Here is a 14,632-nt window from a genome sequence, read left to right on the forward strand (position 1 = left end):
TTCAGAGGGCGGAAGGTGGACCTTTTTTTTTTTTTTTTTTTTTTAAAGTATGGAACAGACATGTTATCAAAACACCTGGGTCCTGTATTAAATTGTGAAAACGTGAATCAAATGCCTTCTACTGTCCGACTTACTTGCACATCCAAACTTTGTTCAAATTGGCTCGTTACATCCAATACGGTCTCATACATGTCAGGTTGATCACAAACATCCAGCCCATATTTGAGACAATCTGTTGTAAACATGAGTTACGACCACATTCGCTCAGCATTGAGGGCAAACCAGACAAGGCGGGACAGCAGTGGTCATACCAGGAGGACTCTCAATGTTTTTGACGCTCTTCTTGAAGAGTTCGTCACCACCAAACTCTGGGCTTGAACTGGCCTGCTTCATTTTTGGGACCTATAAGGACATAAATGGCTAATCATGTTCAAGAAAGAGAAGATGGAGAACGGTAACACAGATACAGACCAACGTCTACCTGACACTTCAACGGTTTTAGCTGCTTATTACCAAAAGAGTGAGAGCCAAACTCCGTTTCCACGCGCACACACTTTTCCACTGCACAGTACCAGCTGAGCGGTACTTGGGTCACAGGGGGCGGGGAGATTTGTTTTCTACTTCAAAATAATACTTCCGGAAACTGCAAAAAAATATACTGCAGAACTCATCGGTCGGAATAAAACAACCGTTTCCTGCATTCACTTCAAGTCAAGAGAAGACTGAGGGCACCAAGAAAGTGGACACCATCAACAGATCACCCTTATATTAGTTGTGCACACCTGGCAGCCCAGCTGACCAGTAACGATAAACAGCACCACATAGTACTCGCTTTGGCCAATGGAAAAGCGTCAACAGCTCGTCTTTGACAAGAATAGGTAACCATGCAGTGGAAAATGTCGCCTAACCTCAAGTTAAACAAGAGAGAATTTGAAGCTTTTAACAATCGATCCATGAGAAGAATTTCACAGGCATGAAGTACATTGCTGATCGACTTACTTGCGTGTTAAATCCTTTTACAAATTGTCTCGGGGCTGGCACTGGGATCGCATGCGAGTCAGGTTGATCACAAACATCAGGCTCATTTTCGACACATGCTGCCGTGAACATGAGTTCAAATAAATTTCTCTTTATTTTGTGGGGAAAGCAATACCGGAAAAAAAAAAGGGGCTTACCAGGAGGATTCTCAATGTGTTTTAAGCTCTTCCTGGAGAGGTTCTCAACATCAAACTCTGGGTTTGGAATGACCTGCTTTATTTCTGTGACCTATAAGGACACACAACTAATCATGTTCAGGACTAGGTGGAATCGTGTATGAAGTGCTGCCTCCCAAAGGAAAATGCTTTTATTGCCTTGATAGAAACTTGCTTCCCCCGCACACCCTTACATTTTGGGATTGTCAGAATAACAAAAATTGGACTTGCCATTGGCCAGGCAGAGTATGGGGTGGCGTAAACCAATCGGTCACTTCCATTAGAAAGAGCCTGCCCCGAAAAACGAGGCTTACTTACTTCCATGGCCAAATCATGTACACTTTGTGCCTTGATGTCTGCCAGGTTCTGATATGAATGTGATTGATCAGAAACTTCCAGCCCAATATTGGCACGTTCTGCAATTATGATAATATGATGAGTTATAACCAAATTCTCACTGCATTTAGGGAAAACAATCGCAGGACATAAATGACGAACCAGGATGATTCTCAATGTTGTTGACTGTCTTGAAATGTTCATCAACATCAAAGTCTCGGCTTGGAACGGCCTGCTCTATTTCTGGGACCTTCAGGACAAGGACAAAAGGTTGGTCATATTCGAAGAGAAGTTGAGGAGGAAATCTGAGGCAGACATCAACCCAAGTCTACGTGACAACAATTTAATAGCGGTTAGCGCCTTTCCTAACACACTAAGAGTGAGAGGAAAACAGAATTCCAAGTTTTATCATCAACATGGTATGGCTGGACCATTAATGTAAATTTAATTGGGATCTCGATTTTGGCTTTTCGATATTCAAAACGTTCCAGAAGAAGAACGATGAATGTGCAAAATGGTGCGGTTTATTTCCAATTTCCCGACGTTGCAAAAGTACTCTCAATGCACCATATGTTGGGGTATGTGACTCTGCCATCCCCGAGCATGCTTTTACCAATGGTTTCCAACCACTGGTCGGCAGACCGCTACCGGGCCACGGGCCATTTGGGACCGGGACCGGGGGAGCAAATTTACTCCCTCAGATGTGGCGGAAATGTGCGCAATTCTAGGCAATCGGAGTTCCCCTTCTGACATTGGTTTGCAAGTTGAAATCAACAGAATCCGCCAATAAATGAAAGAAGCCGCAGTAAATGGAAAGTAACTGTTACAAACTGAGAAAACATACAGCTAAAACACACAGTTAATATGCAGCCATGACTTCATAAGATCAAGATATTTTGACAAATTTCTCCCCGAGCAGGATCGCCAAAGCGACGTGGAGGAGGAAGCTGATGTGCCTCGTATGTTGTCAAAAACAAGGCAGTACAAGAAACCCGAATCAGCTGAAAAAGTAGCAACCAAGTGATCAAGTGGAAAGCATGAAAAAGTCAGCAGTTTGCACAGTCTGCCCACATAAAGAGGAGCAGTTTAATTTCTAATAACTAGATGATAGCTACCGGATGAAAGCAGCAATTGTGTCATTGGTTGATCAGTCACATTTGCAAATAACATTGTAGCCGTATGTAGGATCGTAATTTAAAATTTATTTTTACATAAGGTGTATTTATTATTCCTAAATGGTCTATTTCTTTGTAGTTCATCGTTTATTCTATATTTGTTGTACAGTGGAATAACTGAAATGAATGAAAAAAAAATCTATTCAAGGAATTTTCCTTTCTTCAAAATCCAAGGACTTGATTTTGGTGTACCAATACGCATTTCCACATTACATCGCACGAAATATATTACAAGGTCCCAGATGAGCACGGTAATTCCCAAGACTAGTGAAAATATGAGATCAAATAAGTATAAAATATAAAGGTCAGGGGTGGGGTGACCCTCGGGAATTCTGTTAATTTTGCCGAATGGCCAGCGTATTTCTGGCCCGGTCCTGACCATGACACCAACTAGCAGCTGTATGCTTAAAGGGAATTTCCCCGCGCTCCCGCAAGATGTTCATGAGCTAACTAAAATGGAGAATTTACATGTTCCAACAGGCAATTCATGAAAGGAACTTAACACTGCAAATGAAATAAATTACCGGTACTGATCTACTTACTTGCATGTCCAAATCTTGTTCAAATTGTCTCTTAGCAGCCACTGCGACCTCATACGAGTCAGGTCGATCACAAATATCCAACCCATGTTTGACAAATTCTGTCATGGACATGAGTTAAAACCATATTGTTCCTGGGTTGTGGGAAAACACTAACAGGACAATGTGATGCTTACCAGGCGGATTCTCAATGTGTTTTACACTCATCCTGGAGAATTTCTCAACATCAAATTCTGGCTTTTGATTGGCCTGCTTTATTTCTGGGACCTATAAAGGACAAACAGCTAATGATGCTCAAAGAGGAATAGATAGAATAGTGAATAAAGCCCTGCCTCCTTGATGATAACTTAATTGTGGGCACAAGCTCCCCGCCACATTATGCAATCTTTATCGTAATGAAAGCAGAACTCGGCCTTGGCACAGGGGTTTTGTGTGCGGCCGTTCGATAATTGCTCACTTTCATGAGAAAGGGCTGTTCCCTAAAACCATGACTTACTTACTTGCATTTCCAAACCTTGGTAAAATTGGCTCTTGACATCCACTGGGACCTCATATGAGTCAGGGGGATCACTAACATCCAGCACATATTTGTCACATTCTGTAACAAACATGAGTTACAACCAAATTTTCTCTGCATTATCGATGTGTGTGTGTGTGTGTGGGGGGGGGGGGGGGCACGGACGATAAAAGGCATACCAGGATGATTCTCAATGGATTTTACACGCTTCTCGAATAGTTCATCAATATCAAACTCAGGGCTTGGACTGTCCTGCTTTATTTCTGTGACCTAAGAGGACAAACGACTAGTCACGCTTAAAGAGTAGATGGAACAAGTGTGTGAACTGCTGATTCGAAAACCTTCCTATCCCTTATGGGCACTTGCTACCCTAAAACCTCCAAAACAAACCCACCCCCCACCTTCTGGGCTCTTTACAGAGATGAGAGTCATACTTGCCATTGGTGCAAAAGTATATAGGGCACACAGTTGCTTGTTTGCATGAGGAAGAGCCAGCCCCTAAAAATGGGGTTTACTTACTTGCGTGTCCAAACCTTGGACAAATTGTCTCTTGACGTCAATCAGTGTCTCATATAAGTGGGATTGATCATAAACATCCATCTCATTATAGACACGTTCTGTAATGAACATGATGGATTATGACCAAATTCTCTGTACAGTATTGTGCGGGGGAAAAAAACACAGTACAATAAAAGGCATACCAGGATGATTCTCAATGGGTTTTACACTCTTCTCAAAGAGTTTATCAACATCAAACTCGGAGCTTGGATTGGCCTGCTTTATTCCTGTGACCTAAAAGGAAAAACGGCTAGTAATGCTTAAAGAGGAATAGATGGAGTAACTGTGTGAACTGCTGCTTCTCAAATCAAAATGCTTTCATATATCATTTATGGGCACTTGCTTTTCTCTATCCCCCCCAAACAAACGCGACTCCACCACCACTTTCTGGACTCTTAACAGAGATGAAAGATGGACTCGCCCTTGGCCCAAAAGTATATGGGGCACAAAGTTGCTCGTTTGCCTGAGAAAGAGCCAGCCCCTAAAAATAGGCCTTACTTACTTGCGCATCCGAACTTTGGTCAAATTGTCTCTCAACGTCAATCAGGGCCTCGTATAAGTGGGATTGATCATAAACATCCAGCTCATTATAGACACGTTCTGTAATGAACATGATGGATTATGACCAAATTCTCTGTGCATTGTAGAAGTAAAAAACGCAGGACAATAAAAGTCATACCAGGATGATTCTCAATAGGTTTAACGCTCTTCTCGAACAGTTTATCAACATCAAACTCAGGTCTCGGACTGGCCTGCTTTATTTCTGTGACCTAAAAGGACAAAGGCTAGTCACGTGCAAAAAGGAGTAGATGGAATAAGTGTGTGAACTGCCGATTCGAAAATCAAAAGGCTTTCATATCCTTTATGGGCACTTGCTTTCCTCAAAACCCCCAACAGTCCGCAACCCCACCCTCACTTTCTGGGCTCTTTACAGAGATGAGAGTTGTACTCGCCATTGTCCCAAAAGCATATGGGGCACAAAGTTGCTCGTTTGCATCAGGAAGAGCCGGCCCCGAAGAGTGCGGCTTGCTTACTTACTTGCGTGTCCAAATTTTGGACAAATTGTCTCTCGACGTCAATCACGGTCTCATATAAGTGGGATTGATCATAAACATCCATCTCATTATAGACACTTTCTGTAATGAACATGATGGATTATGACCAAATTCTGTCTGTATTGGGGGGGGGGGGACAAGAGCACGACAGTAAGAGACTAATTAGATGATTTCTCACTGCTTTCGATGCTCTTCTTGAAGAGTTCGTCAACGTCAAAGTCTGGGCTTGGAATGACCTGCTTTATTTCTGGGACCTACAGTTGAAGGAAAAAAGGCTAATCATGTTGAAAGAGGAGAAAATGGAGAAAGCTGGGGCAGAAATAGAACAATGTCTAGTTGCCAGCATCACAACTGTGCTCGCTCCTTGTTATCATAAGAGCAGAAAAATTCCCAGCTTTATCGTCAACACACAAACATAGCATTGGGTAAACCCGGTACTTCCAATAATCAAAACTGGTTCTGCTGAGCTGTACTCACTTTTGTTAGCAGTTGGGTTTTCTACTTCACAAAATAGTACCATGGTCATTCCATGCCAAATCGCCCCAAAAATGTGAAAAATAGAACCAAGCCGATTTTGATTTTGATTACATTTACTGTACGTGTTGATAGCGACGGCACAATACTAAATGTCAAATTCTAGGTCAATCGACGGCCCATCGAATTTGAATTAGTTCGGCAAAAAGGGGCGTGGCCCCTTTTTGGGGAACCCTTATATCTCAGGAACCACTTCCTCAATCTTCACAGAACAGGTATTGTTGGAAAGGGATTAGATTTCATGAAAAATAAATTAAGGTCAAATTACTGGCCAAAAGGTCAAGTTACTAAAATATGCATCAATTGTAAAGATTTGAATTCCCTTTCCAGCAATACCCGTTTTGAAAAGATTGACAGTAGTTCTGAGATACAAAGGTTCAAAGGAAGGCGGCCACGCCCATTTTTGGCCGACTAATTCAAATTCGGTGGGCTGTAACACAAACCCCTGCTCTGACTGACCTCATATTTGAGATTTAGTGTTGTGCCATCACTATCAACAAGAGCAAGCTTCAAAATCAAAATCTGCTTGGTTGAAACCACTGGGTGATTTGGTCATGGAATGACCCACCAGTAAAAACTGCCAAAAACGAGACAAGGGATTCGTGCATTCACTTCAAGGAGACACCTTTAGTCAAGAGGAGAACCTAAACAGCAGCAAAGCAGACACTGCCCAGATCACCCGAAGGACATGAGCTCAGCAAGCCTGAAATCCCCACAAAATAGTAGAAACAGTGCCTCCCAATACCATCTTTTGCAAGTGGAAAAGTGTCACTCGCAAGGCAACCTCCAATGTCTCGCCAAAGATGTTCCCTTGAGGTCAAAAGTTAAAGAGTTGAAGCTTTTACTAAAGTAAATAACTGTTCTACTTGCATGACCAAACCTTTTACAAATTGGCTCTTGATGTTCACTGGGACCTCATACTTGTCAGGGTGATCATAAAAATCCAGCTCATATTTGACACATTCTGCCATGAACATAAGTTACAAAATCTTTCAGCATTGTGGTGTAACAAAATTGGACTTTACACTCTTCTTGAAGTGTTTCTCAACATCAAACTCGGCATTTCATTTCTGTCACCAATAAGAACTAACCGCTAATCATGTTTCAAAGAAAAATAGCTGGAGTAGTGTATGAGATGTTGCGTCCTTGAGGAAAATGCTTTGACATGTCATTGGGATATTCCACATGTACCACTGCAATAGACCAGCACACAGTCGCCGTTGCAAAAATGGAGCGGAACGTGAGCGCCTCAGTGAATGGGAGCAAGCTGAATGGGAAGCCGAACTTAATAAAGCAAATAGTGCTTGTTCAGTTAGATAGCATCCAGTACACATTCAGACTTGGATACTTATTTTATTTAAATTTGACAGGATTTAAAGATTAGATTCCAAAGATTTTCCAGAGTCTGTTAAAATTCATGTTTTCATTGGTAATATGTTTTGGAATACATACACGCTCCTTCCTCCAAGTTCTCAACCACAGTTCGATTACTGGTAGCTTGAGGCTTCGGGGGTGTAGTTACTCTAGCCACTACTAGGGTTACAGGAAGTGACGTTTTAGTTGCCGACCAGCACGCAACACCATAGAGATACTGTACAATTTCCATGAGCTTACACAACACACTACATTCAATGGCAAGCAATGTTTTGGATTTTTACACACGGGGTGTTTATAACATGCCGTAAAGAAAAGCTTTGCCATGTTGGGCAGCTTGCCATGTCGGCAGAAGTACAGTACATATTATACTACAGTTGTTTTTTTCGTTGAACTCCTCCCTCACCTCTTGCCTGTGTGGCTTCTCGAACGAACCACGATGACTGGAGTTCATCCTGCTGCTGGGGGTTGAAGTCACATTTGACGAAGGAACATTTTTTGGCATGGGAGCTGGTTTCAGCCTGGGTCGAACTACACTTGTGTACCCGATGCTCTCTGCTAAATGTTTGCTGAAGCACGCTGGTTCCAAGATGATCAGCACAGCTTGGAGTACTTGCCTGGCAACCAGAGTTGATCACGCTTTCCTCCCTGCCGAATGACTTTGCTATCCACTGGTCATGGATTTCTTTATCCTTTGGAAAGTTGATGAAACTTGTGCCCCTCCCTTCACCATTAGTGCAACCAACAGCCACACATTGAATGAAGCATTGTTTAAGTTGGACATATCCAGCTTCGGTCTTCGAGGGCCACTGTCCTACCTGTTATCCCATCTCTCCCTGGTGCACCACACCTGAAGGATCAAGCTCATCAGCCAGCTCTGAAGCAGCTTGAGAATGATCCTGATTATTTGAATCAGGTGTGTTGCGGCCAGGAGAGATGGAAAACAGACAGGACAGCAGCCCTCGAGTTTGCCGCCCCAACCCCTGCTTTAAGTGATGAAGCACGTGGAGAGTAACTGAAAATGAAGCACACAACCGCATCCCACAATAGCCACACCATTTTTTTGTCTTCTTTGATGTCACAGCTCTGGAAATACCCAACAACGCAAGATTCAAACCGCAGATGACATGTTCTGAATTGTTTTGAGTAATTTAGCTGCGCTCTACCAATGATTAAACCACTTTTAAAATGACGGTTATACATTGTAAAGGGGTTCAAGATGTCTCAAGAAACAAGTCACAATCTTTGGTGTTTGACCTTTAACCTGACATGTGTCACAGAGGGTCTTGCCCGCCGTGTTTATGCAGTCTGACAAAAGGACACAAAATTGGAGCACCTTCGCTGTAATCTCCCCAAATACCAGTCAGAACATTAAAACATGCACTCATGCTCGTGCGACCGGATTACATTTCCACCAGAACACATTGAAAAGTTGGCCACATTCACGAGCATAATGGTCTTAGTGTCGAGCCCTGGTCTGAATTAGATACTGAATTTCTTCATCTCACAGGGACAGACATTTCCACAACGGTACACACGATCATGCACATTCCTGTTGACATGTCTGTACAACCGCCTACTTGCATGAGAAAAGTGCTGGCCCCTAAAAACGGGTCGATTTGAGCTCAACAAGAAATAGTGATGTGAAAATATCATCATCATTCTTAGCTATTTTGATGAAGCATGTTTCAGACAGTTCCCAGGTGTTTTAATGACATGTTTGAAATTGTGAAAAAAAAAAGGAAAAAAAAACAAGTTGCCATAAGCATTAATGAAATATATTATTATTGTACTTACTTGGGTGTCCAATACTTGTCCAAACTGGCTCTTAACTTCCACTGGGGCCTTATACGAGTCGGGTTGCTTGCCCACATCCATGCCATCATCTGTTATGAACATGATGGCTTTTATCCAAATCGTCTTTGCTTGTGGGAAGACAATAAGAGACTTACCGGGAGGATCGCGAACATGTCTGATGCTCTTCTTGAAGAGTTTGTCAACGTCAAACTCCTGGCTTGGAATGGCCTGATTTATTTCTGGGGCCTATCAGGACATAACCCGTAATTACAGTCAAAGAGGAGTAGATTGAGCGAGCTGGGAGAAAATTAGAATATGACAACACACTTACAGCTTCCGGGCTATAACTATGAATGCTGATAGCATCTGGTAAGAGAGTCACACTGGACTGGTTGTAATGTGGTGGGAGAACAGCTCTTCTGGATGACAAAAAAACATATCAGTTTGAAATGCATCCAATTACACATGACATAATATAGTCCAAGTTCATGTAATTATCTAACATCAGCACCAGCAGTGAGTTTACCTGGGCAGGTCAGGGGTTACACGGCGTGACTCGGGGCCTGTTTTACTGCTAGTGAGGCTGGCGAGTTCTGACAACTCAGCGTCACTCTGTGATGGCTTGAACAGGTCACCGATCCCCTTTCTCTCAAAAGACACTGTTGAAGCAACAGATCCCGAGTACTCACTGGGAGGACCATGAGAGAAAATTCCATCCTCTTTTGGTTCAAAAGATGCTGTTGAAGTAACTGAGTCCGAGTTCTCACTGGAAGGACTACAAGAGAAAAATTGGAATAATCTTTGACAATCCCAATAATTGAATATTTTATCATAAAGAACTCAAAAAGTTAGGGATATTAGATTTTTGGGGGAACTTTCACATTGTTCCGACACATTTAAGATTTCAAAATTCATCACTTTTTCTACACTCTAATTTTGAGATTTTTGGGGAGGGTAGAAAAATCCACACATTTTTTTTACATTTGGAGTACATTTATATCATTCTGATACTTTATAAGCCATTATGTCCCCCCAAAATTTTATATGTCAGGTTAATGCCTAAATTGGTGAGCAATTATCAGGGGTTAATCACGTGGAGGCATGAATTACAATCCATTAATCCCCGATAACTGAACATCTCGAAAGGCTTCAATCAACCTTCTTGGACCACAGTCACTTGACGAAAGACCAATTCATAATTTCAAACGTTGTGCAGTGAGAACAGCCAAATTTTCCTGAAACCGTTTCCTTTCCCTTGCAACAACTGATGGCTTGACTATGAAGAGTCATTCCAAACTAATAAGTAAATGCTATTCAGTAATCCAGCAAAATTTTGGAACACACAACAAACACATGTAGTGAGTTTGGCCAATCAGCTTCTTGGTAGAGGACAGCAAGTCCTGAATAGCTGGATGTGTTTACTCCAAAAAATTAACATTATTGTAAGTTCACCTGCATAGGTTATAGGGAATTTTAAATTGATTACATTTTCACCCAAAAGGTGAATATCCTTAACTTTCTGTGCATAGTTATGTGCGGGAAGAAATGGTGTTGCACCGTTTGTCGGTGGCGCTGACTTTGTGCCTGGGGACAGGAACAGGTGGACCTCGGCTCGATTCCGAATTTCGAAGTAGAACATCTCCCATCGTCGCGTACTTTTTCACTTTAAAAAATAGACAGTCAGTGAATCACACGCCAAGTTATTTCCTCTTTTACTATTTGACTACAACAGTATTCCAGCCACTTTTGCTATGTTGGGCTTGGCGTGCTGTTTACATTCCTTGTCAAACAGTCAGCACCCACTTCCTCTTCCTGTACTCACTCACGGGCCTCTTTCTGAGGCTGCTTCTCACAAGCTCGTGGCCAGGCATGGTGGAGAATCGGTTGACCCTCAGATTGTAGAACCAGTCTGCTGTACTCTTCCTTATGTCACTACAAGACATCATAGCCATACTTTAGCAAATAGATCTCCTGCCAACTTTAGTGCTGCTAACTGCTATTTGGCTTCAATACTTTAAATGTACCCCCATTTAAAGTTTTGCAAACAAAGTATGAAAACATTCCCTTACGACTCTTTGACGCACACACTGCACAGCCAGGATCCATCCGGGAGGTTGGCCCTGCATTTACGGCATACGAGGTGATGGCAGCACTGACAGTGGTTGGAACTGAATGCCAGCAAACTCAGTGAGCCATGGCATCGGGCGCAACTCCGCTGACTGTATCTTATGCTGCCACGTTTGGCCCCTTTCCTCTTAATTTCTAGCAACTCTGCCTTCAGCTTCCTGCAAAACAATGGGGCAAACAACGTGCAATCAACCCGAAAGTATGCCGGAGCAAAAAACAAAACAAAACAAAAAACAAACAAACAAATAAAACAGCCCCCCCCCCCACAATAATTAACAGGAATATAGTATGTTGAAAAATGGTCACAGGAGAGGGCAGTGCAGCTTATCTGTTTGTGTATATAAGACTGTATACACAATAAATACTACACACTCCTTGACTCTTAAAAAAAAAAAAAGAAAAAAAAAAGACATTGGCTTTGAAGCTATAGCAATAGCAAATATGGTGCCCATCCCCAACAGGTACCCCCCCAAGTACCACCTATGCAGCCTGTGAGTCTGTTCAAAAAATATTTGAAAATGTTTGCATGTTGTTATTTACCTGTTTCGTACCTTATGAAATTATTGCTGATAATTATTGTGACAAATAATATTTGTGATTTCAACAAAACTGTATAGGCAATTCAAACCATTTTTACAGGGGTAGTAATCTGTTTTTTAAAAAATTGCTACATCAGCAGGGCTCAGTGAGGCCGTATCCCTTGTAAACAGTCGGGATTTAACATACGCCATTTTGCTACAGCGGTCCATTTTTATTTCCGCCCTTGATCTCTTCTCAAATAGAATTAGTGTTCTCACTGTTCAATTGGAAATACAGTTGATTCTCTTTCTCCATTGCTCGTGTCTCATTCAGACCTCTGGATTTGATGTGCCATTGTTGTCGCGATTTCCACTGTGCTGATTTCAGTGGAAAACGGACCGCCCTAAGGTGTCGGGCGCAGGACCAGCACTCGACAATGTGGAAAAGGCGCCGAAGCATGAAAAGCTAAATCCTTACCGGATGCGCTGCTCCTCGGCTTGCCTGAGGACCTCGTCCCGCCGCAGCACCTCCAGGATCAAATCCCGCTCAGTATCAGAGAGGAAGTCCAGGTCAATGTTGTCAATTTGCTGAGGCATGGTGGCTGTTGGTGACTCAACCAAAGTCAAATGAGTTACATCCAGTTAGCGTGATGCTGGAAAAAACAATTACAGGGAACTATATAAACCAAACTACCGGTACAAATGCATCATTTACTAGGCAGCTGTGGATTTAGTACAGTACAATAAATGATTTCATGATTATTTTCTAAACAATAACTGTTAATACGCTGTGGTGTGTGGTCAGCTCCAAGAAGACCTTCTCTGGTGCCCTAAACTCCATCATCAGCACCAATGTCCATTACAAGCTAAATTCCAATGTTTGTTCCCTAAAATTTTATTCTCAACAGTTTTCTCTTCAGTTCGTAGCGTTTCTGTCTGCAGCACTGCTTCCAGTACGCATTTTATATATTTGTCCAAACAGATTCCAGCTACTGTATTGCAATGTCAATCTAATCTACCCAGGGGATTCAGAATCAGGAGTGCCATTTGATACAACTTCAGCTGCATGTGCAATGGCACTGCAAGTTAACACATTTCAAATTCGTCCTCACAAGCACAGAGTGCTGGCTTTCAATAACTATCGGATTTTTCTGTTCTCTGGCTGACCAGCGCAAAACACGGCAGAGGTGCTCCCATTTATTTTAGGAACATTGATGCACTTTAAATCTTTTCTGTTACAAACAAAACAAAAACAATGTTAATAAAGTTATATGTCGATTTACATTTCTTTTTTTGGGTTTCATTAATGTTAATAAGGGTAATATGTCCCTCTCCCTACCCAGTGTTTTCCTTTCTGAATTCTGACTGTAATTTCCCCATTGCGGGACAAATAAAGGATATCTTAATCTTAATGTTATGGAGATGTGTACTTTTAATAATTTATTAGACAAATGTTTGTCGTCATTGTGTAGCGTTGGGGTGCACAAAATGTTTTTGTTACAAAAGGGGTGGGGCATAACAGAAAATAATTGAGAAGCATTAGGCAAAAGACTTACGAAACATTCACCCTTAATTAATTCTGACAATTGAGGGAAACCGCACCTCCTCTGACAAGAAGGTTCTTCTGAGTGTCATGTGATCAGGATTTAGGATGCACTGGTAACGCATTCAAGCTTAACCAACTTCACTTACAATGACAGATGATTAAAAAGGAAGTAAAGCAGGATGCAATATTTTGAGGCCTCTACCCTGCTGAAAGGTTGTTTGGCATAGAGCAAGCAAAAATAACATCCTTCAGTCTCGGTTCCCACCCTCTAAAGATACAGAGATCAGCAGCCATTTAAAATAAACATGTGGCTTTCAGTGTGAAACGGAATGGTCCATTTTAACTGCCTCAAGGCAAGCTACTTTTGCAAGGCAAGTTTAAAATTGGTTTAAGGCCAAGAGAAAGGCGATGCGAACATCAGGTAGAAAAATACCTGCAAGGCAGCTTATCAACCCAGGAAGGAAGGACGGAAGCAGTGCCTGCACAGTTGCCTACCTTCCAAGATGACTGAACAAACGAGCATTTTCCTTTTATATCCCCTAAAAGTTGAATGTCTTTGTTTATAAATGCAAGAAACATTTACCACTTAATACATTTCAAAATGAGACAATGCGCCCGTTGTTTGTCTTTTTCTGACGATTCGGGCAAAAGCTGAAGAAGGAAAAGAAAATCGCAACTCAGATACTAACACAGGACTCCAACATGGTGATGTTATTCGAACTGAACCTACATTCAAGTTACTTCTCACCATTTAGTCAGTAAAGTGGAAATTATAGACAAAAAAGACGTGCTTGTTCACAGTTGAAAATACCGCAGGAGAACTGGTTTCACTCGGCTCATTACATACACCTGTTGCCGAAAAGTCAAGCTTACGTCATCAAAGTTTATAAGGCAAGTTGTTATTCTCCTCGATAGAAAATCCATCAAAAAACAACAACAACTTTACCTTGTATTAGTTTTAAAAGCTCAGCTCCTCCGACTAGTGCAGATCCATAGCGTTCGCTTTCCTTCACCTCCACTGAGAAGAAACGCAGAGCAAGAGTGCTGTTAGGGAGTGAACAAACAGGAAGATTGGACACGGACACCTCTGTGCGCGTTTCCACTGTAAATTCATTCCACTGGCAACAGGAAGCACTGTTGTGACTTATTAACATATATCAGTGGTTCTCACAATTTCTATACTGAATTGCCTACCACCGAAACAAACAAAATAAAATGGAATAAAATTGAAACAATATTATCGCGCTCACCAAGAAACGTCACGACCAACGTTAAAATGCAGTACCATGGGTCGGTGTGCCCAAATTGATCAAAAACAAGGAGGCTTTTATTTAGTAGAATATGACGCAGTTTCAACATGAGG

General features: G+C 41.9%; 1 protein-coding gene across 4 annotated transcripts in view; it reads right to left on the reverse strand.

Moving 5' to 3' along the window:
• LOC147208618 (uncharacterized) overlaps nt 1–14,372 on the reverse strand; it is a 21,075-nt gene extending 6,703 nt beyond the window's left edge. For 2 of the 4 annotated variants that reach the window (XR_015103981.1, XM_086138227.1), the window contains exons 1-25: nt 14,216–14,372; nt 12,202–12,376; nt 11,148–11,363; nt 10,901–11,010; nt 10,636–10,741; nt 9,605–9,853; nt 9,410–9,497; nt 9,234–9,324; nt 9,079–9,167; nt 5,552–5,627; nt 5,357–5,454; nt 4,998–5,088; nt 4,821–4,918; nt 4,462–4,552; nt 4,280–4,377; nt 3,940–4,030; nt 3,744–3,841; nt 3,420–3,510; nt 3,247–3,344; nt 1,692–1,779; nt 1,512–1,609; nt 1,176–1,266; nt 1,000–1,097; nt 312–402; nt 135–232 (exon numbers count right to left, since the gene is read on the reverse strand). Coding sequence is in view for 3 of the 4 variants with exons in the window: in XM_086138227.1 (XP_085994353.1) it covers nt 135–232; nt 312–402; nt 1,000–1,097; nt 1,176–1,266; nt 1,512–1,609; nt 1,692–1,779; nt 3,247–3,344; nt 3,420–3,510; nt 3,744–3,841; nt 3,940–4,030; nt 4,280–4,377; nt 4,462–4,552; nt 4,821–4,918; nt 4,998–5,088; nt 5,357–5,454; nt 5,552–5,627; nt 9,079–9,167; nt 9,234–9,324; nt 9,410–9,497; nt 9,605–9,853; nt 10,636–10,741; nt 10,901–11,010; nt 11,148–11,363; nt 12,202–12,320 (2,562 nt within the window). In the remaining variant the exon portion in view is untranslated. The remainder of the gene's footprint in view (nt 1–134; nt 233–311; nt 403–999; nt 1,098–1,175; nt 1,267–1,511; nt 1,610–1,691; nt 1,780–3,246; nt 3,345–3,419; nt 3,511–3,743; nt 3,842–3,939; nt 4,031–4,279; nt 4,378–4,461; nt 4,553–4,820; nt 4,919–4,997; nt 5,089–5,356; nt 5,455–5,551; nt 5,628–9,078; nt 9,168–9,233; nt 9,325–9,409; nt 9,498–9,604; nt 9,854–10,635; nt 10,742–10,900; nt 11,011–11,147; nt 11,364–12,201; nt 12,377–14,215) is intronic. The other 2 variants (XM_086138235.1, XM_086138244.1) reach the window with 2 other exon arrangements.
• Nucleotides 14,373–14,632: the final 260 nt, after the last annotated feature.

Source organism: Hippocampus guttulatus, chromosome 2, assembly GCF_054856545.1.
Source record: "Hippocampus guttulatus isolate MCC_2025c chromosome 2, RoL_Hgut_1.0, whole genome shotgun sequence".
Taxonomy (NCBI): Eukaryota; Metazoa; Chordata; class Actinopteri; order Syngnathiformes; family Syngnathidae; genus Hippocampus; species Hippocampus guttulatus.